We start from the raw sequence: 24,995 nt of genomic DNA, 5'->3' as shown, positions 1-24,995 counted from the left end.
CAGCAGCCAGGTTGGTCTCTGGGTCATCTCGGCAAGACCATATAACTCCCGTATTTAAGGAGCTACACTGGCTGCCGATACATTTCCGGGCAAAATACAAGGTGTTGGTTATAACCTATAAGGCCCTAAACAGCTTGGGACCTGGGTATTTTAGAGAACGTCTTCTTCGTCATGAACCCCACCGCCCATTGAGCTCATCTGGAGAGGTTCGTTTGCATTTGCCACCGGCTCATCTGGTGGCCACTCAGGGACGGACCTTCTCCGTTGCTGCCCCGAGGCTTTGGAATGCACTCCCTAGTGAAATAAGAGCCTCCCCAACTCTGTCAGCTTTTTAAAAGTCTTTAAAGACGCATCTGTTCACCCAGGCTTTTAATTAATATTGTTTTAATGGTTTTGATGCTGTTTTAAAATATTGTTTAAAGATTTTTAAATTCTTGTAATGTTTTAAACTTTTTGTTTTTGTTCTAACTAATGTTTCACTTTCTGTTTTTATTTTGTTGTAAGCCTCCCAGAGATGGAAGTTTTGGGCAGTATAAAAATATGTTAAATAAATAAATAAATATCCAGACCTTGATGATAATTCCTATTTAACCCTTCTTTTAGCTGATCAGTATGAAGTCAGATTATACAAGGTTGCCAAATTCTGTTATACTGTTGGCAGGATTCGACTGGAAGTTATTAAAAATACATAGTTCACAGGAGGGTATGCATAATAATGAGAATGATAATTGTGTTATAGCTGATGTGATTGCAACATTGTTTTGTGGCTAATGGACTTAGTAGTTGTGCTATAATTAGTCAGCTGCTTTTATTAATGTTAATTGCTATTTTATTATAAGTATTTGTTCATGAATTTTATCTTACTTTACTTATTGCTTACTCCTAAATTTCTTCTGCTTGTATTTTTGTCTTGTTTCTGGTCAATGACAGTAATAAAGATTGACTTGACTTGAGATATTGTGGTCCTGCTTTGGCACTAAAAATAAAATCCTGGGTGGTTATGGCCCCTTTCTCTGAAAAGGTCCTTTGGTCCCCTTAAGCACACAAAATTCTTGATGCAAAGCTTTTTGCTAATGTCAGAATGAAGCAAGAACAAGCCCAAAGCCATCGAGATCTGCTTTGGCAAACACACCCTTTCCCAACTTCATTGATTTCCCCAGAAGCATAATTGTTTGCTGAAGAAAAGATGTCATGAGATAGAAATGATCAGGGAGAATTGCAGCTATGGCCTTCCTGCTGTTCTGGACAGTTGCCAACACACAATGCTCTAGGAAGACCAATGACTTCTGAGAATGGGACAGAAGAAAGAGAACTGTGACAACATGGCATCTGTCCAGAGTTCATCAGGCACTGTCCCAACCCAGCCACAACAGCAGAGCTGGGATGAAGGCCTCTCGGAGGACACAAAGGAAGCAGAATTCTCTTCTTTTCCAGAAAGTGGGCCAAGGTTATTTGTGAGATCGTGGGAAACCTAAAATTCGAAGGGTCAGCAGGAAGAAAGATCCAACAGTCTCGGGTATTTTTCCTAGTTCTAGTAATGCATAAAGCATAAGAACATAAGAACAGCCCTACTGGATCAGGCCCAAGGCCCATCTAGTCCAGCATTCTGTTTCGCACAGTGGCCCACCAGATGCCGCTGGAAGCCACAGGCAGGAGTTGAGGGCGTGCCCCCTCTCCTGCTGCTACTCCCCTGCAACTGGTACTCAGAGGCATCCTGCCTTTGAGGCTGGAGGTGGCCCACAGCCTTCTGACTGGTAGCCATTGATAGACCGCTCCTCCATGAAGTCATCCAAACGCCTCTTAAAGCCATCCAGGCTGTTGGCTGTCACCACATCCTGTGGCAGAGAGTTCCACAAGTGGATCACGCGTTGTGTGAAAAAGTACTTCTGTCTGTTTGGTCAATGACTGTAAATAAAATTACACTACAGTACAGTACTTCTGTGTGTTGGTCCTAGACGTCCTGGCAATCAATTTCATGGGATGACCCCTGGTTCTAGTGTTATGGGAAAGGGAGAAGAATTTCTCTCAATCCACTTTCTCCACACCATGCATGATTTTATAGACCTCTATCATGTCTCCCCGCAGTCATCTTTTTTCTAAACTAAAAAGCTCCAGGTGTTGTAGCCTTGCTTCATAAGAAAGGTGCTCTAGGCCCTTGATCGTCTTGGTTGCCCTCTTCTGCACCTTTTCCAGTTCTACAATGTCCTTTTAAAGATGTGACCAGAATTGTACGCAGTACTCCAAGTGTGCTGTGCTGGGGATGGATAGGGCCAGTTGCTCTCCCCATGCCAAGTAGAAGAGAATCGCCACTTTAAAAGGTGTCTCTTTGCTCAGTTAGCAGGGGTTAACTCAGTTAGCAGGGACCATTCTGTCAGCAGAATTCAAGGAATGCCTTTGAGGTCTGCTACTTTGACACAAGGCCACCACTAAGCTAACAGAATGCTAAACCATTACACTGTCGATGTAACTCCGGCTGGTGGAGGGGTGGGAAATAGAGGGTTTGCAGGTGCGGTGGGAAAGGGCTGACATGCCAAGCCCTATATCCCAGGGGTGGGCAAACGTGGCCCTCCAGCTGCTATTGAACTACAACTCCCATTACTCCCAGCCACAACATAGCTGGAGATTAGGGATATGCATAAACCCACTTTGCCCAGTTTGGTTTGAATTCAAACCAGACCAGGCATGTTCAGTTTTGGCACCCCCTCGAGCTGGGCCTGCCGGCCTGGTTCGGTTTGAATTCAAGCCAGTTTGAGAGTGTCAGTGGGAGAGAACTAGAGTTTAAAAAGTAATAACTTACTGCTGCTGAGAGCCACGGCAACCTATGGGGTGGGTGGGTGGTCCTCCAGTGGCTCCCCCTCCCATCGGCCTCCCATCAAGTCTCCCTGGGCCAGTTTGGTTCTTTTCAGGGCTGCTTCGGCCCTCTGCACAAACAGTGGCCATTTTTTGGGCCACCGCACATACGTACTGGCCATTTGTGTGACCCAGGTGCATTCAGATCAGAGGTTCATTCAAAACTGGCCAAAATCTGAGATACTGCGCCTGTGAAAGCAAGTTCACCTAATGTCACAGTTTTGAGGCTGTTATTAAAGTATATATACAGATATTTCTGATGTTTATATAAAGTCTGGATGGTTGCTCCCAAGCTCTAGAACTTGCTCCCAGGTGACATCCACCTGGCTCCCCCACTCCTAATCTTTTGGAGGTCCCTGGAGACTGGTCTTTTCACTATGGCCTTCAGCTGCTTGTCCTTGGACTTCCTTTTAGCTTATGTTGTAGCTGTGCTTGTTTGGTTTTGAGCTGATTTTTCTTAAACAAATTTAATTCAATTGGCTTGATACTCGCTAATTTGTTCTTCGTTGCCCTGGGGATCTCCAGAGGAAGGGCAGTATATAAATACAGCACAGCTTCAAAACAGCGGAGGATGGATTTCCCTTTGCAATGCGAGTGGGAGCTTCTTTTCAACCCTGAAGGCCCCCTAATTGCAGCTGGAAATGATGAAAGTTGTAGTTTAACAACAGCTGAAGAAACTCAGGCTGCCCCCCACAAGCCCCCCACTCGCCAAATACATTTCCTATTGGTGCTCTCTCTTCAATGAGCTTTCCAGGCTCTGTGTGCATTTGGCATCTTCTTATCTCTATGTGGGGGAAGAGGAAGATGGGAAACCCCAGCTTGGCCAACCAACCAAAAGATTTGGAGGCACGGTGCCTTCTGTGAAATGTAGTTTTGCCTTAATAGATAATTAATAAAATAACAATACACAACTTTATTAACCACTCCATAACAAACTGTTCTCGGGGCAGCTCACAAAACATCAAGTAAAAACACACAGAATGCATAAATTCACAACACACCCCAAAATACAAAATGCATTACGAAACCATTTAAAAGCTTTTTTAAAAGTCAGTTTTAAAAATCAAATTTGGAAAGCCTGAGTGAACATATTGAGCCTTATATTGCAAACACGCTTTAGAACAAGGAGTTAAGGCAGGGGTTCTCAAACCAGGGGTCCCTCCCCCATTATGCTGGACTACAAAGCCTATCACCCCCTGCCACAACCGCCATTGTGGCAGGGGATGATGGGATTTGTATTTTTGTTTTTTATTATTCAATTTCTATATCGCCCTTCCAAAAATGGCTCAGAGCGGTTTACACAGAGAAATAACAAATAAATAAGATAAGCTGGCTCCCTGTCCCCAAAGGGCTCACAATCTAAAAAGAAACACAAGACAGACACCAGCAACAGTCACTGGAGGAGTCCTGTGCTGGGGGTGGAGAGGGTAAGTTACTCTCCCCCTGCTAAATAAAGAGAATCACCACGTTAAAAAGGTGCCTCTTTGCTAAGTTAGCAGGGGCTACCCTGCTAGTTCACCATCAGGGTGAGTGGGGAGGGGACGAAGTTTGCGAACCCCCGTGACAAAGAAAACACAACTTCTCCCGAGGTTTCTGCAGAGAAGCTCCGACTTTACATGCCCCGCCCCCACCCACGGCCCGTCAATCTGTTGTTTTTTTTTAATCTCCTCGGAGCAAAAGGGAGCGCTGCTGCTGCTGCGCTGCCCCTTGGAGATCAGCGGCGGAATCCGGGATTTCAACGCAGCCCTGCCTGGGCAGGCAACCGCGGACCCCCCGCCCAGAACCAGGAGAAAAAGAGCGGGATTCCGGCTCTGTCTTCCTGACCAACTCCTCCTTCTGGCGCGTGCGAAAGGAGAGACGCGGAACGGAGCCTACGGCCCTCATGGACCACCCCGGCCCAAGCAAGCGCACGCTTCCCGTCTGTGCCGGAAGCACCGAGCTGCGGGCGGGGGAGGCGTGCCACTCTAGCTCCCCCCTCTCTATCACCAACGGTTTAGAACGATCTCGAGAGATGGGGCGGAGCCGGAAGAAGGGGAGGAGTCACCGCCCGCTTCCGTCCAGCTGCAGCCGGCTTCGGTCAGAGCGCGTGACGCAGCCTCCTCTTCACAGGACCCGGCGGAACAAAAGGTGAGCTGGAGAGGAGACGGAGAAAGTCGGGCCGCCTGGGGGCCCCCGACCCAGGCTGGACGGGCCCGCAAAGGAGGGAGGGGGCGCTCCGCCTCCCCCAAGGGGTTGCCTGGAGACCGCCCTAGGCCGGTGTGTGCTCTCACCCTCCCCCCCCCCCAGCACATGGGAACCAGGAGGGGCCCCAGGCCTCCGCGTCCTCCTCCAAACCGCGGGTCAAGGCTGGGCAAACTTGGCCTTGTTGAACTGCATTCCTAGTGGGTCACCTCGCACAACTCGTTATGGCTGGGGATGATGGGAGTTGTAGTTCCACAATAGTCTGCACGGCCCCCCCCGCCGTAGGTAGGAGGAGGCGTCACACTCGCTTCTCTTTTTCCATCTCCAGTGAGATTGACCAGCTAAATAGATTATATAACCTGGCCTACCCATTTGATCGGTCTACTTTATTTTTATATAACTGGAAGGTTGGCCTGTCCTAATATGGCTCTTTATTTTGTTGGCTGGCTGGTGTGTGCCTGTGTGTGTGTAAAGTTGCTTTACACGAGAAGGGCAGATAAAGCTCTGGGCAGTTTTGCCTGGGCAGAGGGGGGTGTGTGTTTGTGTGTGTGTCCTGCCCTGCCTTCTCCCTGCTTTTGCCTGGAAGTGGCTTCTTCCATAGACAGTCCCTCAAGTTTCCAAGGAGACCAGGCTCCCCTCACCAGCTAAAAGGGCAAAGCGGCTCCTTTTAGAAGTGGCGATTCTCCTTGTATTGAGCAGTGCAGGGAGCAACTGGCCCTATCCATCCCCAGCACAGCATCCCTCCGGTGGGGTTGTGGACAGGGAGCCATTTTATTTACTTATGCATTTATTTATATGTAAGCTGCTTTGGGGACTTCTGTTGAAAAGTGGCATATAAGTATCCCTCGACTTTGTATGTGTATCCCGCTGCCCACTCACGGCGCAAACATGTGCCTCTCCTCCCCAGATCCTTGGCTGCTTTGTTAGGAGATGCTCTGGAGGCTGGAGAGGCATGAATCGCGTTTCATTCCAAGATGACATTTGTCTGGCCGGGTTGGAGGTTTGTGGGGAGGGCTGTCAGATCCAGGGAGCAGGGGTGTCCGGCTGTCCCCTGTTGGAAACAGGATGCTGGGATAGGTGGACTTGCCTTGACTTGGTTCCACAGGGCTCTGCTGGGTGTCCTGTGGAGCGAAAGGTGCCCTTCTGTGGGGTGATGAGCAAGGGAGGGCTTGGAGGGGGTCTGTGGAGCAACCGTTCCCATCCGGATGCGGCCACGTGGATCTTGCTGCCCAGAGTGGCTGTGCAGTGCTGATGGTTGGGCGGGGTGGGGGGAAGCGGAGGTGTGGCGCTGCTCTCACGAGGGTACCCCTGCCTCTGCTCAGTGGATGCCCCTCCCTTCCCCAGCTGTGGGTCAGAAGCATTCTCTTCCCTGTGGGCGGTTAAGCCTCTCCACTCTGAATGTGTCAGGGGTACTGCGTGTTGGAGAGGAGAGCTGGTCTTGTGGTAGCAAGCATGACTTGTCCCCTTATAGCTAAGCAGGGTCCACCCTGGCTGCATATGGATGGGAGACTAGAAGTGTGATAACTGCAAGATCTTCCCCTCCTCAGGGGATGGAGCTGCTCTGAGAAGAGCAATCTAGGTTCCTAGTTCCCTCCCTGGCTTCACCAAGAGAGGGCTGAGAGAGATTCCTGCCTGCAACCTTGGAGAAGCCGCTGCCGGTCTGGGTAGACAATACTGAGCTAGATAGACCAATGGTCTGACTCGGTATAGGGCAGTTTCCTATGTTCCTATGCTTTCAATTTGTATATCTCACATATTCTCCCTCATTCTCTCACTCTGGGGATGGAAGTTTCACTCCTTTTACTCCTTTCCACCTCCTGTGAACTCCTTTTTATGTCTGTCTGCTTTAACTTTGTATATCTGAAGTGTTGGCTGTGCATGTCCTAATGTGTCTCAGAGTGTGTGTGCATGTGCATGATGGGCATGTGTAAGAAAATACTGCTTTGAATAGTATGTGTATTGGAAACAAAGAACATAGGGATGGGGTCTAGGGCAGGCCAATGCAGAGTTTCATCTGTCCTCTTTCCCCTCTGGGTCACTGAAGAGAGGAGTCATAGTGAGTGATGAGGTCACGGTAGCTGTGACTTGGGGTGGGGGTGGGGGGGATATCTGGTGCCCTGGCATTGAGGTCTTCTGCTCCTCATACCATGCCCTTCTCCATTTTCTTCTCCACTCCTTAAATGGGGGTTGAAGGGTTGCTTGAGGTTTCCATCCTGGAAAGGATGAGGAAGGGTTTCCAGGTGAAAAATCTTGCATCCCACACACCCGCTGAGACAAAGGAATAGTTGCTGGACATAGGGGGTACCTGGCACAGAAGAAAGGAGGAGAGGCTAGGTCAAGGGCAGGAGAGGCATATGAGAGTGACAGTTAAGGTCGTTGATCCACCAGGATGTGTGTACAGAGGTTGACTGGGCATGTGGATTCATTCAGTGTCACTGGGAGGCCGGCAGCATGGAGGATGGAATGCATGGACAGGAAAGCCAGCAACTGGTTGATGATGCAATTGGAAGTATGCAAAGTGAAGCTCTGATGCAACAGGAGCCAGATGCTGGTAGATGCTGAAGCATAGTAATTCAACTTGCAGAGGGCAAGCAGGAAGTGGGGGAACGTCTTGTGTGTTGCGATAAAACCCACTTTAAAGTTAGAAGTGTAAGACCTAGCACAGAGTTCTCGAGTTTCCTATTGCTTTAAAACTAACTAACTAACTAACTAACCAAAATTGGTGGTCCAACGTACTTGTATGCTCTCATAGGCTGATTTCTAGATTCTGCAAAAGAGTGAATTACTTGCCCCCAAAGGGAAGCCTCTTCCCTCCTTTCCCCCTCAAGCTGTGTCTCTGCACAAGTGACTGTCATAAGGACAGGTAATTTTGCTGCGTGTCTCTTCATTGGGAGTGATTTGAGTGCTCTGATTTCACTCAACACAGCAGAACCTATTGTTCCCTGTGAAGGAGGGCAAGATCAGATCAGAGAATCATGCAGAGACATTGCAGCCAACCTCCTCTGTGGGCTGGTATTTTGAGGTGACCGGAGAGTTACCTTTTAAAAATGTTATTGCTGCTCAGCCATTTTCCCATTTCACACTGTTACTAGAAGTACCTTATATGCTGCTTTTCAACAAAGGTTCTCAGCAGTGTTTCCATAGAAACATAAATAATTAAAACTAGCTGGGCGCAGAGCATCTGCGCATCTGGCCTGCCCCACCCACCGCTGCTGCTCCCCCCGCCCCGGCACGTCTGGCTGACTGGCCACTTCCCCCCCCAACCGCCTGTTTTTCGTGCCGCCCCCCCCCCCATTCTTTCTGGTGGGCGGGATGGACCGCTTCCACCCTGCCTGCTTCTCACCCCCACCCTGCAGTTTTGAGTGGGCGGGCCACTTCTTCTCCGCCCCACCCCTGAGCTTTCTGGCTGGCGGAAAAGCTGGCCCACCACCTCCTCCCGCCCGCCCACTCTTGGTAGTGGCTGCCAGCGGCCAGCCTGGCCCGCCTCCTGCTCCTGCCGGCTGGTCCAAGCTGGCCCACCACCTCCTACCGGTGGCTGAGTAACCCGCCGCCACCTCCTGCTCCCACTGGCTGGACCGCCCTGCTGCCATCTCCTCCAGCTGACCGGCTGCCACTGCCATTATTGTCCCCATCACTATCCCTCATGCAGCTGCTCACGAACTTACGAGAGCTGCCATACGTAGGGTTAGTGACGGATACGTTTACAAGGAATATATGTGTGTGTGGAATATATGTGTGTGGGGGTAGATAGATAGATAGGTTTCCTGTTCCAAAAGGGATAGACACCAGCAATCACCATTGGATGGATGCTGTGCTGGGGTTGGTGGGGTGGCTCTCTCGCCCCTGCTAAAAATGTGCCTCTCTGCTCAGTTAGCAGGGCTTACATTTGCTTCGTCACTAACAAGGTAGGAATTATTGACTTAGCCCTACCTGCACTTTACTTGGGGAGGTGCTTCAAACACAATTCCTTTGTGGAGATTAATTTCAATGTCAGAAATAGCATACAGTTACCAGTCCATACACCTATGCTAAGTGGAACATTTGTGCTGTGTTTTGTGTGCTACGGATATGTATACTGAAATACTGTATTGTACCAAATTGCTTTGAGTTGCTAAGATGTTGAGTATCTTCTGTGCATGCACATCTTCTTAGGATGGGGTGGTTGAACTTCAAGCATGCAAAGCTCAGGCTTTTTACTAGAAACTTGAGCCAGGGGCAGGCAGAGAACTAAGTTGCACGGTGCCCCTGAGCATAAGCCAGCTCAGGAATTGTTTTTATAACAGCAACAAATATTTATTATATTTATACTCTTCAACAAAAGTTTACAAAGAGAAATAATAAATAAGATGTCTCCCTGTTCCCCAAAGGGCTCTCTAATGCAGAACTGAGCCCACAGAATCGTACACAAATCTATCCCTGGCTTCCCCCAAAAGTCATTTTCATTTTGTTAGCCTAATCCTTCTTTTGGTGATGGTGGAGGAAGCTGTGTTGTTCTTGCCCTTGCTGATCTGTTGAAATCATGGAGAGACCTGGTAATCCCAATCTATCTTCTGACCACTAGGAAATGCTTTGCTGTCTGAGCTCAGATGCCACAGGTTCTGTCCTGATTTCAGTTTCTCTGACTTCTGACCTTCAGCTTAGCTGGAAGGTCATCAAGTTCTTTAGGTTTCTTGGAAACTTTTGAAGTTTGCTTTATTCTGGCTCCACCCCATTTCACAGCCTCCAAGTTTTGTGCTTTAGCCTATGGAGACAGTGTGTCTTAAACCTTGTGAAATTGTCTGCCCCATTTGGTTGTCTGTGCTGCTGCCCACCCCACTTCCAGACCAGAAACCTGCCTGCCTTTTAGTCACCTCTGTGCCAGCTAGTCTTCTGCATCCACATCCTGTATTCCCTGGCACTCCTGGCACCTAAATTCTTCCTTCTACTGCTCCTCTCCAGCCTCGGATAACTGGGCCAAATGCAGGGATCTCAGTTGTTTTGCAGCACATTCTTAGAGAAAACCTGAACTGTTTAGAACAGGGGTACACAACTCAAATGCTCCGGTGGGCCGAAACCAACTGTGACTTGGCGTGTGGGAGCCGAGGTCAATTTTTAGAGGGCCAATTATTAATTTAATACTTATTATTAATTTAACTTAATCAAATTGAAATGAATTAAAATTAAACTTTTGAAGTTCTGGCAGGCCAAGATTAATTTAATTAAAATAAATTGAATTAAAATTCATTCTAATAAAATGCATACATACAGTATGTACAAAATACATAACAATAAAATGCATGGCTCTTCTTTTCCACCTCCACAGCCATCGCCACCACCCAACTACCATGGGCAGCAGCAGGAGCAGTGGCAAGATGCCACGTTGCTGTGGTGGTGGCAGAGGCTCACCTCCCCCTAGTCCCTCAGCCCTCCAAGCAGCTTGCTTTCTCCTCACTTGTTTCCCACCCACCCCACTCCAAGCTCCTGACCCCTCAGCTGTTGTTGGGGTGAGGATCTTCCTGGAAATGAGGGCATGCATGCACCCTGAAGGGAATTCAGGGCGCATGTGTGTCATCATTCCGAGTATGCTTCCAGCCCCAATGGAGATGGGAGCCCAGGCAAGTGGCAGGAGGAGGCAAGCAGTGCACTGCCTCACCACTGCTCCCAGGACCTCTTCCTCCATCGAGGCTGGGAGCATGCTGGGAATGAGGACACATATGCACCCTGAATCTCCTCCTTTCCAGGAAGCTTGGGCAGCAACCAAGGGGGTTGGGAGCCAGTAGGGTGGGCGGGGGGCTGAGGAGCAAGTGGGGAGAAAGTGAGCCAGGGGAGGTGAACAGTCGTGCTTGTACCACAGCACGACACTGCTCCTGCTGCTGGCCATTGGAGGGTTGGGTGGTGGTAGCAGCTTGCTTCTGCCGCAGGCTAGGAAAACCATGCCCGCGGGCCGGATCTTGCCCACAGGCCATATGTTGTGCAGCCCTGGCTTAGAAGCACGGTTGTATTGATATACCTGTATGCACAATGGCTTGCCTATTCCCTAGCTAGTGCTCCATTGCCAAACTAGAGGGTCAGCCACGCATACATGAAGTCTGTCACACTGTTTCATTTGTTAAGGTAAAGAACCCATGTGGCTGTCCATTTCGCTCTAGTATTTCCTTGTAGTAAGAGGCATCACAGACAGCAGGTTTGTCTTCCTTGCCTCTACATACATACATACTCACTCTCTCTCTCGCATCCTCCTTTTGGGACACATCCAGGGACATGCAGTTTGTGAAGCTGCTATGTCAGGGATTCTCAAAGTTGGGTCCCCAGATGTTATTGGACTTCAACTCCCATCATCCCCAACCAAAAGCCATTGGGGCGGGGGATGATGGGAGTTGAAGTCCAATAACGTCTAGGGACCCAGCATTGAGAATCCCTGCACTATGTGACGAAGCAGCTGTTGCTTTCAAATGGTAAGAGATGTGTCTCTTTCAGGGGCTGTTGAAGGCCTGAAAAAACTGGGCAGGGGATCTGTGGACCAGAAGTTATGCTGCCAGGTCTGGGTGGGGATGTCCACTGACTCTCCTTCCCTCAGTACAGATATCTAACTTGCACTAGGGAGGCAGCAGGTTATCTAGCAGGCCTAAGCACATTTTCCTTGGCTTTAGGAACCAGACTGCCCTCTGAGCCATTGGCAGGTGGGGTAGACTTGCCACTCGCCCCCAGCAATATCCTCCTTTCCATGCGGCTACAGACTCTACACCTTGCTTGCTCCCTCTTCCTCCTGATTATGTTCATCTGGCTCAGGCAGGCGATAGATGGACGCAACCAGTAGCAGTGAGCAAGCAAGGCAGCAGGTTTTGCCCCACTCTTTCTGGTCATGTCCATCTGGATCAGGCAGGTCATGGATCGATGCGACCGAGAGTAGCAGGGAGTGACTCACCCCTGCCTTACTTGCTCCCTCTTCCTTCTCGTTGCATCTATTTGGCTCAGGCAGGTGGTGGACAGATATGACTGGGACCAGGAGAGGACAAGCAAGGCAGGATGGGTTGCTCCCTCCTCCTAGTTGCTTTGGTCAATCATCTGTCAGAGCCAGACAGATGCTGCTGTCGGTGGCGGGTGTGTGTGTGCTCACCTTGCTTGCTTGCTTGCTTGCTCACTCTGGTCACATTGCTCATTAACTGGTGCAGACACCACCCTTAAAATTCCAGGAGCCATAGGGATCTGGCACCTCAGAATTGTTAAGCCCCAATCTATCAAGGAGGGTGGTGGTGGTGATTCCAGATGTCCTTCCCTTGGTAGCAAAGACTGCAAGATGAACTTCTGAGTATTTTGGGATTGAATTTCTGTCCACAGTAGTGGGTTTGACACCCAGCCATGCTGGGAGTAAAATGTTTGGGAAGTGCATGGCATCATGGATGACAACCCTGGGGACAGTAATGAGCAAAAAATGTACACAAATGCAGTCCTGCAATTATCAACGTCAAACTCATTGTAGGACCATGCTGAACATCCTTGGCAAGGAAACAGTGGACAGGGACACAGTGCTTAATCCCTCAGAGAAGCTATTCTGTGCCTCACCAGGCACGGAGAGAAGTGCTGCTATTACACTAAGGCAGAGTTTCTTAACCTTGGGCCCCCAGATATCAGTCAAACGATCAATCCATCCAGCCTAGTGTTCTCTGCTCCAAATGTCAGTAGCTCTCCAAGATCTTGGGCAGCAGTCTTGCCCTGCGCGGCTGCCCGAGACATTTTTAGTTGGAGATGCAGGAGTTTGAACCCAGGACCTCCGGCATGCAGAGCACAGCTCATCCTCTGCTTTCTCTTGAGAGCTCCCTCACAGCGTTGCTTCCTTGTTTGTGGGAGAGATCCTCACAGCATGAACCCAGTGGGCGGTGATACGATTCACAAAGAGTGCTGTGTAGAACGTTCTGGACGTCTGAGTCAGAGCAAGAGTTATTTTACTCGATGGGTTTTTTTGCTCTCCCCCCCCCCCAATTTTGCAGGTAACATGGCATCCAGTTCGGAACCTGCTCTGCCAAGCTATGAACAAGAAGACAGTCAGACCTCAAAACTGATCAGAAAATCCAGGGAGTCGCCCTTTGTCCCAGCTGGTAAGTGTCTTTTATGCAACCACTCTTTGTAGCTGCCTGCCTTTATGAACTAGAGAAAATATACAATTGCCCTGGAGCATAGGCAATGGGTGTGAATATAATCAAGGCTTAGTCACCCTACAAACTGGAAATGCTCTTGAAATCCCGCTTCCTCCTCATATCTACTGCTCTGTTAAATAAAAGGTAAACACACATGCTCTCTGGAGACTTTGTGACAGCTAGTTTCTGTTGCCCTTTTCTCCAGTTACGCTTTTAATCCGTGGGCTTCTGTCTCCCCAGCCACTTAACTTGACTTACCAAGAAGTACCTTGCCAAGAAGGAGAGCTGGTCTTGTGATAGCAAGCATGACTTGTGGATCCACCCTGGTTGTATATGTATATGAATGATTATGTGTGAGCACTGTAAGATATTCCCCTTAAGGGATGGGACTGCTCTGGGAAGAGCATCTAGGTTCCATGTCCCCTCCCTGGCAGCATCTCCAATATAGGGCTGAGAGAGATTCCTGCCTGCAACCTTGGAGAAGCTGCTACCAGTCTCTGCAGACAGTACTGAGCTAGATAGACCAATGGTCTGACTCAGTATATGGCAGCTTCCTATGTACCTGCCACTTGTTTCTTGGGGCTGGTTCATACATGCGTGTACATAGTTGGACTTCTTATAACTTAATGACTGTCAGCTGGCATTGATGACCATTGTCCTTGAAATGGCCTTGGGGAATGTGGAGATGTTAGTTGTGTGGCTCATTCACACATGGTGATACAGTCATGTGATGGGCCTGCATGTATGAATTAGTTCTCTGTGGCAAGCTTCCCTACCTCTCAGTCACTTGGGAGAACTAATGTCTTCAGGCTGAGCTTTGCCTGGCTCCACCTAAAAGTCCTCTATAATAATCCGAAGGCACATGATGCAGTTCCTATATCTAAGATGAGCAAGTCTGGCAGTACAGTATAAGCTGCCAAGATGGAAGACTGCTTGGGAAGCATGTGTAAGCGGCTCTGATCTCCTTGGAGGAAAGTAGGGGAGGGGATCACTCAAGGGCTTAGTGTGACCTCCACTGTGGAATGCTAGTTTGACCTTGGGGACCTTCTGCTGTTCTGACAGAGGGCCATTTGAAATGATGCACATGAACAGAAAAGGGGTGTGCTGAGAGAGCAGCTGCTGGGACATCCTCCAGGTGAATTCCTTGATCACTCTCCATATTTGGAATGTGTATTTAGGGGCCATTCAGATGAACATGCGATCAAGTGTTGGGTCGTGAAGGTGTTGGGGCATCTCCTGTGTTCTGAGGGCAATGTCATTTGGATCAGCCCAGAGAAAGAAGCAAAAAAAGGTTGTTACATATCTGGTACTTTGAGAACTAACATCTCAGTTTAAAACCATCACATTGGTGTTAAACTGGTGGGATTCAGATCTGGTTCTTGCACTGTATAGTGACAGTAGGCAGAACGAGTGGAATTATTAGTTTAACTATATAGAGTAAATACATAGGGAATATAGAGTAAAAACTCACCTGTGCAACTGACAAAACAACAACAAATACCTATATACCACTTTTCAACAAAAATTTCCAAAGCGATTTACATAGAAGTTAATAAATAAATAAGATGGCTCCCTGTCCCCAAAGGGCTCACAATCTTAACAGAACCATAAGATAGACACCAGCAAGAGTCACTGGAGGTACTGCTGGGGGTGGAGTGGGCCAGCTACTCTCCCCCTAAGTAAAGAGAATCGCCACATTTAAAAGGTGCCTCTTTGGCAATTAGCGGGGGGGGGGGTCAAAACCATTTAATGAGTTCCAGTGGGCTTTACTTGTCTGTCTGAAAGCTCAGCTCCCTCATAATAAGTTGCTTCTGAAACTGGAGGGATTTCGAAAAGCAATTGGATGTCGGGTGGGAGTGGTCTTGAAGTAAAATGAAAAATGCATTGGGCTAGTGCAAGCCCTTTGTGCGAGCCTAAACAACTCTGGACCCCAGCCAGTCCTCTTCTTTTTACAGCTACCGTTCACCAAGTTCAGTTGTGGAGGCTATTGCAACATTTTATGATCAACAAACCTGTTTCAGTACAGTTCTGACCGAGGTGATTTGTCTTTTCTAGGCATTGCAGGTTTTGCAGCCGTGGTGGCCTACGGGCTCTACAAACTGAAGCACAGAGGGAATACCAAGATGTCTGTCCACCTGATTCATATGCGTGTGGCAGCTCAGGGCTTTGTTGTGGGCGCCATGACCTGTGGTATGTACCAAAATGGGAGACTACTCTGCAGTTTGTTATGCTGCTCTCTGCATAATAGTCTTTCCTGCAAGTTGTTGCCATTTATTAAGTACCTGGGTGAGGGTGCCTTAATTATCAGGCTGGTTCTCATTTGTACCCATTGATTTCTATGATTGCAAAATAAGCCCCGGGCAGTGGATATCCAGTGGAAGATCATTTAGGTAAGCAACAGGAATCAGTGTGCGCTTTCATAGTCTGAAAGTAGATCCCTTACTGCAAGGGTCCCCAAACTTGGGTCCCCAGATGTTGTACTTCGGAGAGGAGAGCTGGTCTTGTAGTCGCAAGTATGACTTGTCCGCTTAGCTAACCAGGGTCTGCCCTGCTGGCATATGAATGGGAGACTAGAAGTGTGAGCACTGGAAGAGATTCCCCTCAGGGGATGGAGCCACTCTGGGAGAAGCAGAAGGTTCCAAGTTTCCTCCCTGGCAGCATCTCCAAGACAGGGCTGAGAGAGATTCCTGCCTGCAACCTTGGAGAAGCTGCTGCCAGTCTGTGCAGACAATACTGAGCTAGATAGACCAATGGTCAGACTCAGTCTACGGCAGCTTCCTATGTTCCCATGTAACTCCCATCATCCCCCATGGGGATGATGAAGTCCAGCAGTTGACGTCCAGCAACATCTGGGGACCCAAGTTTGAGAACCTCTGCTTTGTGTGCAATTGACAAGGGTGTAGGGGTTTCATCCATGAAGAGATTCCTGAATCTGACTAGATTTGTGCATGGATTTGCTCCTTCTGTGTTGCACTCTAGCCTTACCTCCCATTGGCAACTTCTCTGACTGTGCTATGGTGGGTGGCTATTTATATGCACAGTTCTACACAAGGTGCAAAAGCAGATACGGTGTCTGAGCAGGCTGGCCAGGTATGAGCTGAAGTCTTGCGGTCACCCCCCACATGTGACACTCTTGTCGCATTTGTGACTTTCTCGGTAGGCATTATAGACTTGCTCAGCTGTAATAGCCACTATTCTTCGGGACAGACCTCCCTATGGTGTTTCTTTTCAGATGACAAACTGGTTTTGATTTCATTACTAACAACATTTCTATTCTCTCCCCCCGCCCCACTGTTTTTCAGGTGTGCTTTATTCAATGTATCGAGAATACTGGGCCAAGCCCAAGCCATAGAGGAGAACCAGTTGAGACCTGTGTGTGCTGGTGTTCTTATGTATTCTAGTGATAGATTTCTCATCAAAATGGTGTCACAATTAAACACAAGGGTGTGCGTCTGTACCCCAGCCTGGGGTAAAATCTTTTGCTGCCAGTGTGAACTCTGGATTGGGTTGTTGATAATGCAGATCACCCTTTTTCTGTCTTGAGTGAATCCACAAACTGGCATTTTAACTTTTATCTCACATTACTCTCCTCACCCCCATTATGCCTTCCTGGCAGTCTAAGGTACTCTCTGGCTCAGAGGTCCAGAATTATTTCATTTTCAGAGGTGCTTCCTTTAGGCTGTGGTTTCAACCAGGCCAAAAATTAAAAAAAAAAATACCGTCCATGGAGGGACAAATCAGCACTCATGCCATACCTGTGCAAGAGATGCAATCTGGCACCCACTAACTCAGAATTCTTCAAACTCCCATGAACAAAATATATTGTGGATTAGCCCCTGCATAATCACTTTTTTAATATATGCCTTAAATGATGAATTAAATTATTTAAAATCTTATTTATTTCACTATTAAATCATAGAAGTTTAACTTCTTTGAAGAAGGCATTGGAACTTCATAGATTATTTTTGTAATTGCACCGTTCTTGCTGGTTGTTGTGTTTCTTTGAAAGGGCTTTTTTGTTTGTCTTGGAAGAAGAGGGAGAACCCCTGCACTGGGAAATGTTTCGAATATGGCCAAAAGCAACATTGTGGTTTTGTTTTTAGAACTGGATGGAAGCCTTTAGGATGCTGAAAACTTTGAAGTACAAGATTTTGCTGGGCATGGGTCCATACACTTTGTGTATGGACCATAATAATCAGCCACATTATTTGCCACTTACTATGGTGGCGGCTTCATCATAATATCACAAGACTAAGTGAATGAAAGGCAAACCCTTCCCCTCCTCTGCAGCTCTAACCGGGGTCTGAAGAAGGTGGGGTTCATCCTGGCTGTACTGAGCATCGGGAAGACTCAGAAAGCAGCAAGATTTCCCACTGCTTTACCTGCCCTCCTCCAATCAGGGAGACGGGGGATTATCTTGCTATAATAAATAGTCGTAATTAATAAAATGCTCTTCACAGTATTCAGCTGATACTGAGCATATCCTCCTACTCAAATGATGAGATATTTGTGTTTATTAGTGCATAATTGACAAACTAGTAGGGATGGAACACATCCATGGCTACAAAGGAATTAAAAATCTGTAAAATTCTATTGTCCAATTGCTCGCATTCCCCCATGTTATCACAGTGCCAAGAGTGATGCTAATCAATGCCATGTAAATCTGTAACCTAATCCTGGTTTTATTAAATATGTGTACATAAGAACCTTCTACCTTCTTGCATGTCCGTGTAGTCCATTATTTTTCTTCTCTCTCTCTCTCTCTCTGTATGTTAATTGTAGTTCATTCTCAGTACTGGAAATGAATGTGATCAGGGTTGCTTGACATCTGAGGCAAGTGAGGGGAAAAGAGAATATACAGGTCCATGGAGCTCAGAAGTATGGTACCCTCAAACACTTGCAGTTAGAATAGGTCTGGACATTAAATAATGGTTTTGACCTAATCAAAGTCTAATTCCCTTGTGAATGCAGCATTTGCTTCATAAATAATTCATAGAAAACATGCAGTACCTCTCCTGGATATACTCCTTGTTCTTAAATAAAACCAGTATGTCTGTACTGGTATATCTTTGCTATGCAGCAGTGTGGAGCAAGGGTGGCTGAGTCAGGCCCACTGAATGAGATGTGGCACAAATATAACCAGAGCAGGAACATAGGAAGCTGCCATATACGGAGTCAGACCATTGGTCCATCTAGTTCATTATGGTCTATCTGATTGGCAGCAGCTCTTCAAGGTTTCAGGCAGGAGTCTCTCCCAGCCCTACCTGGGAAGGGAACCTAGGACGACCTGCAAGTACGCAGATGCGCTTCCATTGATCTTTGGCTCTATCATCCAAGTGGAATATCTTACAGTGCTCATGTGCAAATCCAGATGCAAACCAAGGTGGACCCTGCTTACTATGAGAAGACCAGCTCACCTCCCCCCCCCCTCAATTTCAGCTGAAAGGAAGAATTGTTTTGAAAAGCTGTAGAAGATTAAAATAATCCACTTAATATTGTAGCTCTGAGTTTTGCAAACATCCTAGTTCTGAGTGCATCTATAATATCCATGCCATTTGGTAGCAAGGGTTTGAGTGTTATGTTCAAACCCATACTGCTAGGTGGTATGGATCTAGAACCTGGGCACTGGGCAGTCTTCTGAGAACACAGAAATTGGCTGCTCTTGCTGCAGAGAGAGGTAGCTATGCGTAGAGAATATTTAAAGGTAGGTTATCCTCGATCAAATCATTGTACAAAACAAAAATGGTGGGAGACCGTGTGAGCATCCCCTTCAAATAGAGCACAGCCTTGGCCAACTTTGTTTCCATGTTGGTTCAGGCTTGTTCTGGTCATGTAGAGGCCAGCCAATGTCTGGTTTCTGCCTATATCCAGAGCAGTCTTCCCTGTCACAGGGATATGTTCTTGACTACAACTCTCATAATCCCCAGACAAAGGCCATTGTAGCTGAGGATGATGGGAGTTGTAGTCAACAACAGCTGGGAACCGCATTACAGGGAATACTGATTCAGAAGCATGCTCTTATTTCAGTAATAATGGGGAGGAACTGTAGTCCAATGGCAGAGTGGTTTGGGTTGCCAACCTTGCAGCATTTGCTTAAAGTCTCTGTGAATCAACACCAATCTTCACTTGACATTCCTGGAGATTTCAGTGAATTGATGGTGTGAAAAATGGGATGTCTGGGTGGGAGCCCCAGAATAGCATCAGTTGGTAATGGTAGCAAGGGGTGGAGATGGGGGGGGCGGTCAGTGACCAGAGGCTCTCCAGCTGTGGTTGGAGTGCAACTCCCATCATCCCTACCTGCAATTTGTTGCGACTGGGAATGATTTTTTATTTTTTATTATTTTTACATTTATATCCCACTCTTCCTCCAAGGAGCCCAGAGCGGTGTACTACATACATAGGATTTTGGATCGCGCAGGGTTAGGAAAGACTCCTGCTTAGCCAGCTGGCCAAGTCGAGCATCTTGTGCTAGGTGGGGCTGCTAGGATGGCTCGATTCAGGGCTTATTCTAACTAAGCCCCCCCCCCCCAATTGCACAAGATGCTGGTACAGCCCCCCACCCCATTCCCAATGCATGAGCACCTCTTTCTTCACCGAAATAAGGAAAACCCCACCGAGGGCAGGGGTGAGAATGTCTGAGAAAGAGACAGGGAGGGATGCAGGAGGAAAGGCAGGATAAGCAGATAAGAGAAAGAAGGTGCTTTGCAAAGAACTGATGAGCTTATTTTTCCTTCCTAGACTGTGGTTGAGGACTGAGACATTTCTCTCCCCCCCCCTCTATTTCTATAACTCGGTTCTCCGTATTAAACCTCCATGCGCTCCCAACCGCACGAAAGGTTTCCCCACAGAATGTGTCCAACAAGATGCACATGGGAACACACCCCGCCTCAGTGAGGCGATCCAGAGTAATGGGTGTGCACTGTGCACATATTCCGGGGAAGCTGCTGGCTCCGACCCCTACAAAGAAAAAGTTTGGGGGCGGGGGGGTGCTGGGAAGAGGAAGGTGCCTGGGGCTTGGCACCGCCCCCTGGGAAGCCCGCCCCCGACCACAGCCGCCCCAACCACAACTTGTGGCTGGGGATGCTGGGAGTTGTAGTTCATCACCGACATCGGCCCGGAGCCCCTTCCAAACGCGCGTGGACTGCGCCTCCTCCTTGCCTCTGTTGCGTCGCCATGGCGACGGTTGCCGAGGGGACCGCGTCCGAGCCGGGCCCGCCGAGGCGGGAGAGGCCTGCCGGCTGCTGCTGCTGCTCCGCTGCGCCTTTGCGCGTCTGCCCCACACTGCCCGCCCCCCGCCCGCCACTGCCCCTCCTGAGCCTCCCCAGGAAAGAGGGCCTGCCTGCCTGGGCAGGGCCGGGCCTAGGCCCTGAGAGAGAGGTAAGGGGTGGGAAGCGGGGCTACAGCAGGCGGGGAGGCAAGGACAGCGCCAGGACCCAAGAAGGGACGAATCCAGCGGGGAGGGCGGGGGCTGCTGTTCTCTCCACAAGATGATGATGATAATGATTGATGATGATTAATAATAATAACAATAACAACAACAACATTTTATATCCCGCTGTTCCTCCAAGGAGCCCAGAGCACTGTATTACATACTTAGAGGTTTCTTTTCACAACAACCCTGTGAAGTAGGTTAGGCTGTAAGGGCTGTAAGATGTCAGGGCAAGCAGGCAGGCAGGCAGAGAGACCCCCAGGGCCATGGCTGCTTCTCGTCCCTCCTCCCCTTCCACAGGCAGCAGCATATCAAGGCGGAGGAGGGGGACTCCTTGCTCTTCCCAAATCCCCTGAACCCCCAGTTGTGCTTTTCTCTGTTTTCTGGATCCCACCCCTGGCACATCACTTTGCTACTTTGGGCAGGAAGGGGCATGTATTTAATTTAAATTTAATTTAATTTAAACAAGGCAGCAAGCAAAGTTGCATGCACATCCTGCTCCCCAATTCCTTCGGTTTCAGACTCTCTTTCCGTCTGCGTCTAGAAGGTAAGCTTTTGAAGGAGGACAGTCATGTGCAAGGGTGCACACGAGCGGCCAGAGACTGAATGAGGAGAGCTGGTCTTGTGGCCAAGCAGGACTTGAGGCCGCCTCCAGCCTCAAAGGCAGGATGCCTCTGAGTACCAGTTGCAGGGGAGTCACAGCAGGAGAGAGGGCATGCCCCTTTCAACTCCTGCCTGTGGCTTCCAGCGGCATCTGGTGGGCCACTGTGTGAAACAGGATGCTGGACTAGATGGGCCTCCTTGGGCCTGATCCAGCAGGGCTCTTCTTATGTTCTTATGACTTGCCCCCATAGCTAAGCAGGGTCCACCCTGGTTGCATATGAATGGGAGACTACATGTGTGAGCACTGTAAGATCTTCCCGCTCTGGGAAGAGCAGAAGGTTCCAAGTTCTCCCTCCCTGGCAGCACCTCCAAGATAGGGCTGAGAGAGACTCCTGCCTTCAACCTTGGAGAAGCCACTGCCAGTCTGTGTAGACAATACTGGGCTAGATGGACCAATGGTCTGACTCAGTATATGGCAGCTTCCTATGCTCTATGAATGGTGCCGCCCGCGAAAAGTGTCTAATCGCAATTGCCTTATCAAGACAGTGAAACATTGCTCAGTATTTTCGGGTTGCAGCCATTCTTTATTGTAAGGGCAATCAAATTCATTGTGCTGCTAAACGTACTTGCATCTTAGAAAAAGGAAGCTATTTTGATGATTTTGTTACAGACCAAATTAGTCGTGACATGGAAGATCTGGGATCAGATTCCAGATGTTTGCCTGAAAAAATAAAATAAAATAACTGGAGTCTTGGAGCCATCAAATCAGAACAGGACAGGAGTATTTCAGAAGCAGGATTTTTCCCTTTCTCCTGAACTGCTGCCCCAATTAAAGTAGACCCCCAGAAGCTTCTGTTTGCTCCACAGGGGGAAACTTCAAGCTACACATATGACATCTGTAAGTTTCATTCTGCAGTGGGTCAGTGGTGGGGAGGGTTAATCCTCCTCATCTTCATGCCGTCAGTCTGAGTCACCTAGCTAGGTGGCCAGATTTGGCTTTAAAAAAGCCAAATTCTGGCTTACAGCCCATTTGACTCACGAGTATACCCCTTAGGTTCTGGCAACCCGTGTAGTTACTATAAATCCTTTAAAAAAAACAACCAACCTCATTTCTAGTTAAGAACATAAGAACAGCCCTGCTGGATCAGGCCCAAGGCCCATCTGGTCCAGCATCCTGTTTTACACAGTGGCCCACCAGATGCCGCTGGAAGCCTACTGGCAGGAGTTGAGGGCAAGCTCTCTCTCCTGCTGTTACTCCCCTGCAACTGGTACTCAGAGGCATCCTGCCTTTGAGGCTGGAGCTGGCCTATAGCCCTCCCACTAGTAGCCAATGATAGATGATATGTGCCTTACATATTCACTGTTCAGAAGACAGCATAGGACTATGGAGCAAACTGAGGCAGCAGGCCATGGAGAACTTTAGGAACATAGGAAGTTGCCTTATACTGAGTCAGACCATTGGTCGATCTTGCTCAGAATTGTGTACACAGACTGGCGACTTCTCTAAGATTATAGGCAGAGGCTCTCAGCCCTATCCAGATGATGCCAGGGAGGGGTGGGATGCCAGGGAGGGAATTTGGAACCTTCTGCATGCAAGCAAGTAGGAAGGTGCTCTTCCCAAAGCAACCCCATCCCCAAAGGGGAATATCTAACAGGGCTCACACATGAAGTCTCCCATTCAAATGCATACTAGGGTGGATCCTGCTTAGCAAAGGGGACAATTCATGCTTGCTACCACAAGAGCAGGTCTCCTCCCCTTCAGCAATGTGAAATAAGAGTTTGCAGTGGGGTAGGGAAGGGGAAATTTTTCACAGATGCAAATAGTGGCCTTCTTTTAACAAACTTGTTTTTGCATCAAGGACCACAACCTGCAGAACCTACCTATTATAGCTAAGCACAAACTATCCTGCTTGTGATTGTGAAGGGTTTTGCAGAAAGGTTTTTTGCAGCTGTTTTCTCTTCACTCACTGTTTTTTTTAAATCCAGTTTAATAAGTTGCTGCAAGGCTCCTTCCTCCCTTGCCTGACCTTATTTGACCAGCTCTGTGGAATCAGGGACTGCTTCACTCTCTTCAGTGTCAGGAAATGCTCTCTCCGCACAGTGGGATTATGTGTATGGAATCTTCTGCATTGAAAAGAATAGGGCAGTGCTGTTCCGGAAGAACCCTGTGTGTGCTCACCAGAACTGCTGATGGACTGGAGTTTGCTTTGGTCTTCTAGGTCTTTTGGCAATTGTGTTGTATGCCTGGAAATGGACAGGCTAGACATACAGCAACTGATGGAGAAAGAAGTTTAAAAAGACTATTTTGGAAAGTGCTTTTGAAGTGTAATCATTCTATATTTATTTTTACTTTCTCATTCCCCCCCCCTTTTAAAAGTAAATAATGGAGCTAGATGAAGAAGTGAATGAAAACTTAAAAATGCAGTTTAAGGCTCTCCAGGAGCAGCAGCAGAAGAGAATGCAAAATCTGATGGAGAAAAAGAAAGAAAAACAGCAGAGCCTGAAAACAAACAGCAAGGACAACCAAGAAGAGTCATTTGGAGTCCAAGATAATCTTGACTTGTCCTCTCTGGATAGTCCGATGTTAAAGGAGGACATCAGAAAAAGGTAAAAGGGCAAGCTTTGCCTGCTTATCAGGAGAACTACACAGAAGATTTGTGGATGCAAACCTTGCACCATGCTGGAGGGTTTTGTACAGTGATTGTGCACCAATGTGCAGCTGAAGGACAGGATACACACACTGGCGTAGTCATTATGCTAGTAATTACATAGTGCATGGGATTTTAACCCTAGGTCCCCAGATGTTGCTGGACTACAACTCCCATAATCCCCAGCCACAATAACTAAATACCATTGTGACTGAGTATGATGTAGTCCAACAACATCTGGGGACTCAGTGTGGAGAACCTCTGGCATAGTGTCTGAAGTCATCTTCAAAGTGGTCACTTGCAACACATCACACCAGATTTAACTTGTACAAAGCATACACACTGTGTCTCATTCCCCCGGTTCTATCTATGCCAGAAATGCAGCAACAAAGGATACAAATTCTGATTCTGTAAAACTCTCACTGGCTTTAGTTAAACAGCTTGCCTGGCTGTCAGTTTTTGCATGATTAAGGATTTGGGGATTAAGCGGTTGTCCTGTGGTGGATAAACTGTTGAAATTGCTGCCAGAAGCCTGATTGCAAAAAATAATAGTATACCTCTACAACTCAAATTACAACTTGAAGGAAAGACATGTTTTGTACACAAATAAGATAGCTACCCAGCCATTGAGTAAGAGAGTATGAAGGATGCTACCTTGAAAAAGGCACACTGTCCAACTGTTCATACTAGGCAGAGGGCAGCTAAAGGTAAAGTGTGCCATCAAGTCATTGTCAACTCCTGGCGTCCACAGAGCCCTGTAGTTGTCTTTGGTAGAATACAGGAGGGGTTTACCATTGCCTCCTCCCGCATAGTATGAGATGAAGCCTTTCCGCACCTTCCTATATCACTGCTGCCCGATCTAGGTGTTTCCCATAGTCTTGGAAACATACCAACGGGGATTCGAACTGGCAACCTCTGGCATGCTAGTCAAGTCATTTCCCTGCTGTGCCATTAGGGGGCTAGGGGGCAGGTACCCTCTCAGTATGTCCTCAGTGTGGAAGCAGAGATAACTATAATCCTCATTTGCTAAAACCCTTAAGAAATAGAAGTGCATAAATGCTACTTAAAATGGGTCAAGGACTTTTCTCCCTGTTCCCAGGATGAGATGATATTCATTATTCTGTTTGCAGTTCAGAAAGTTACATTAAAAAATGCTGGCTTGCCATTATC

General features: G+C 48.0%; 2 protein-coding genes across 8 annotated transcripts in view; both read left to right on the top strand.

Annotated features, from left to right (window-relative positions):
* The first annotated feature begins 4,824 nt into the window (after positions 1–4,824).
* On the top strand, positions 4,825–17,858 carry HIGD1A (HIG1 hypoxia inducible domain family member 1A). Of its 2 annotated transcripts, none has more exons than XM_053265342.1 (4): positions 4,825–4,977; positions 12,999–13,106; positions 15,201–15,335; positions 16,448–17,858. In XM_053265342.1, exons 2-4 carry the CDS (start codon positions 13,004–13,006, stop codon positions 16,495–16,497), a joined length of 288 nt encoding a protein of 95 aa, XP_053121317.1. In that variant the 5' UTR covers positions 4,825–4,977; positions 12,999–13,003; the 3' UTR covers positions 16,498–17,858. The 2 variants fall into 2 exon arrangements, with proteins under 2 accessions (XP_053121317.1, XP_053121318.1); XM_053265343.1 differs by lacking the exon at positions 4,825–4,977 and adding an exon at positions 4,985–5,106.
* A 2,463-nt stretch (positions 17,859–20,321) lies between these two features.
* The window catches only part of CCDC13 (coiled-coil domain containing 13), a 35,575-nt gene continuing 30,901 nt past the window's right edge, over positions 20,322–24,995 (top strand). For 2 of the 6 annotated variants that reach the window (XM_053265500.1, XM_053265498.1), the window contains exons 1-2: positions 20,322–20,522; positions 23,555–23,784. In XM_053265500.1, coding sequence (XP_053121475.1) covers positions 23,561–23,784 — 224 coding nt within the window. In that variant the 5' untranslated portion in view covers positions 20,322–20,522; positions 23,555–23,560. Of the gene's footprint in view, positions 20,523–20,592; positions 21,122–23,554; positions 23,785–24,995 lie in introns of those variants that run through there. The other 4 variants (XM_053265505.1, XM_053265503.1, XM_053265504.1 and 1 more) reach the window with 3 other exon arrangements.

This window comes from Hemicordylus capensis, chromosome 6, assembly GCF_027244095.1.
Source record: "Hemicordylus capensis ecotype Gifberg chromosome 6, rHemCap1.1.pri, whole genome shotgun sequence".
NCBI lineage: Eukaryota > Metazoa > Chordata > Lepidosauria > Squamata > Cordylidae > Hemicordylus > Hemicordylus capensis.
Note: the sequence above shows the minus strand (reverse complement) of the source record. Positions and strands in the feature narration are given on the sequence as shown.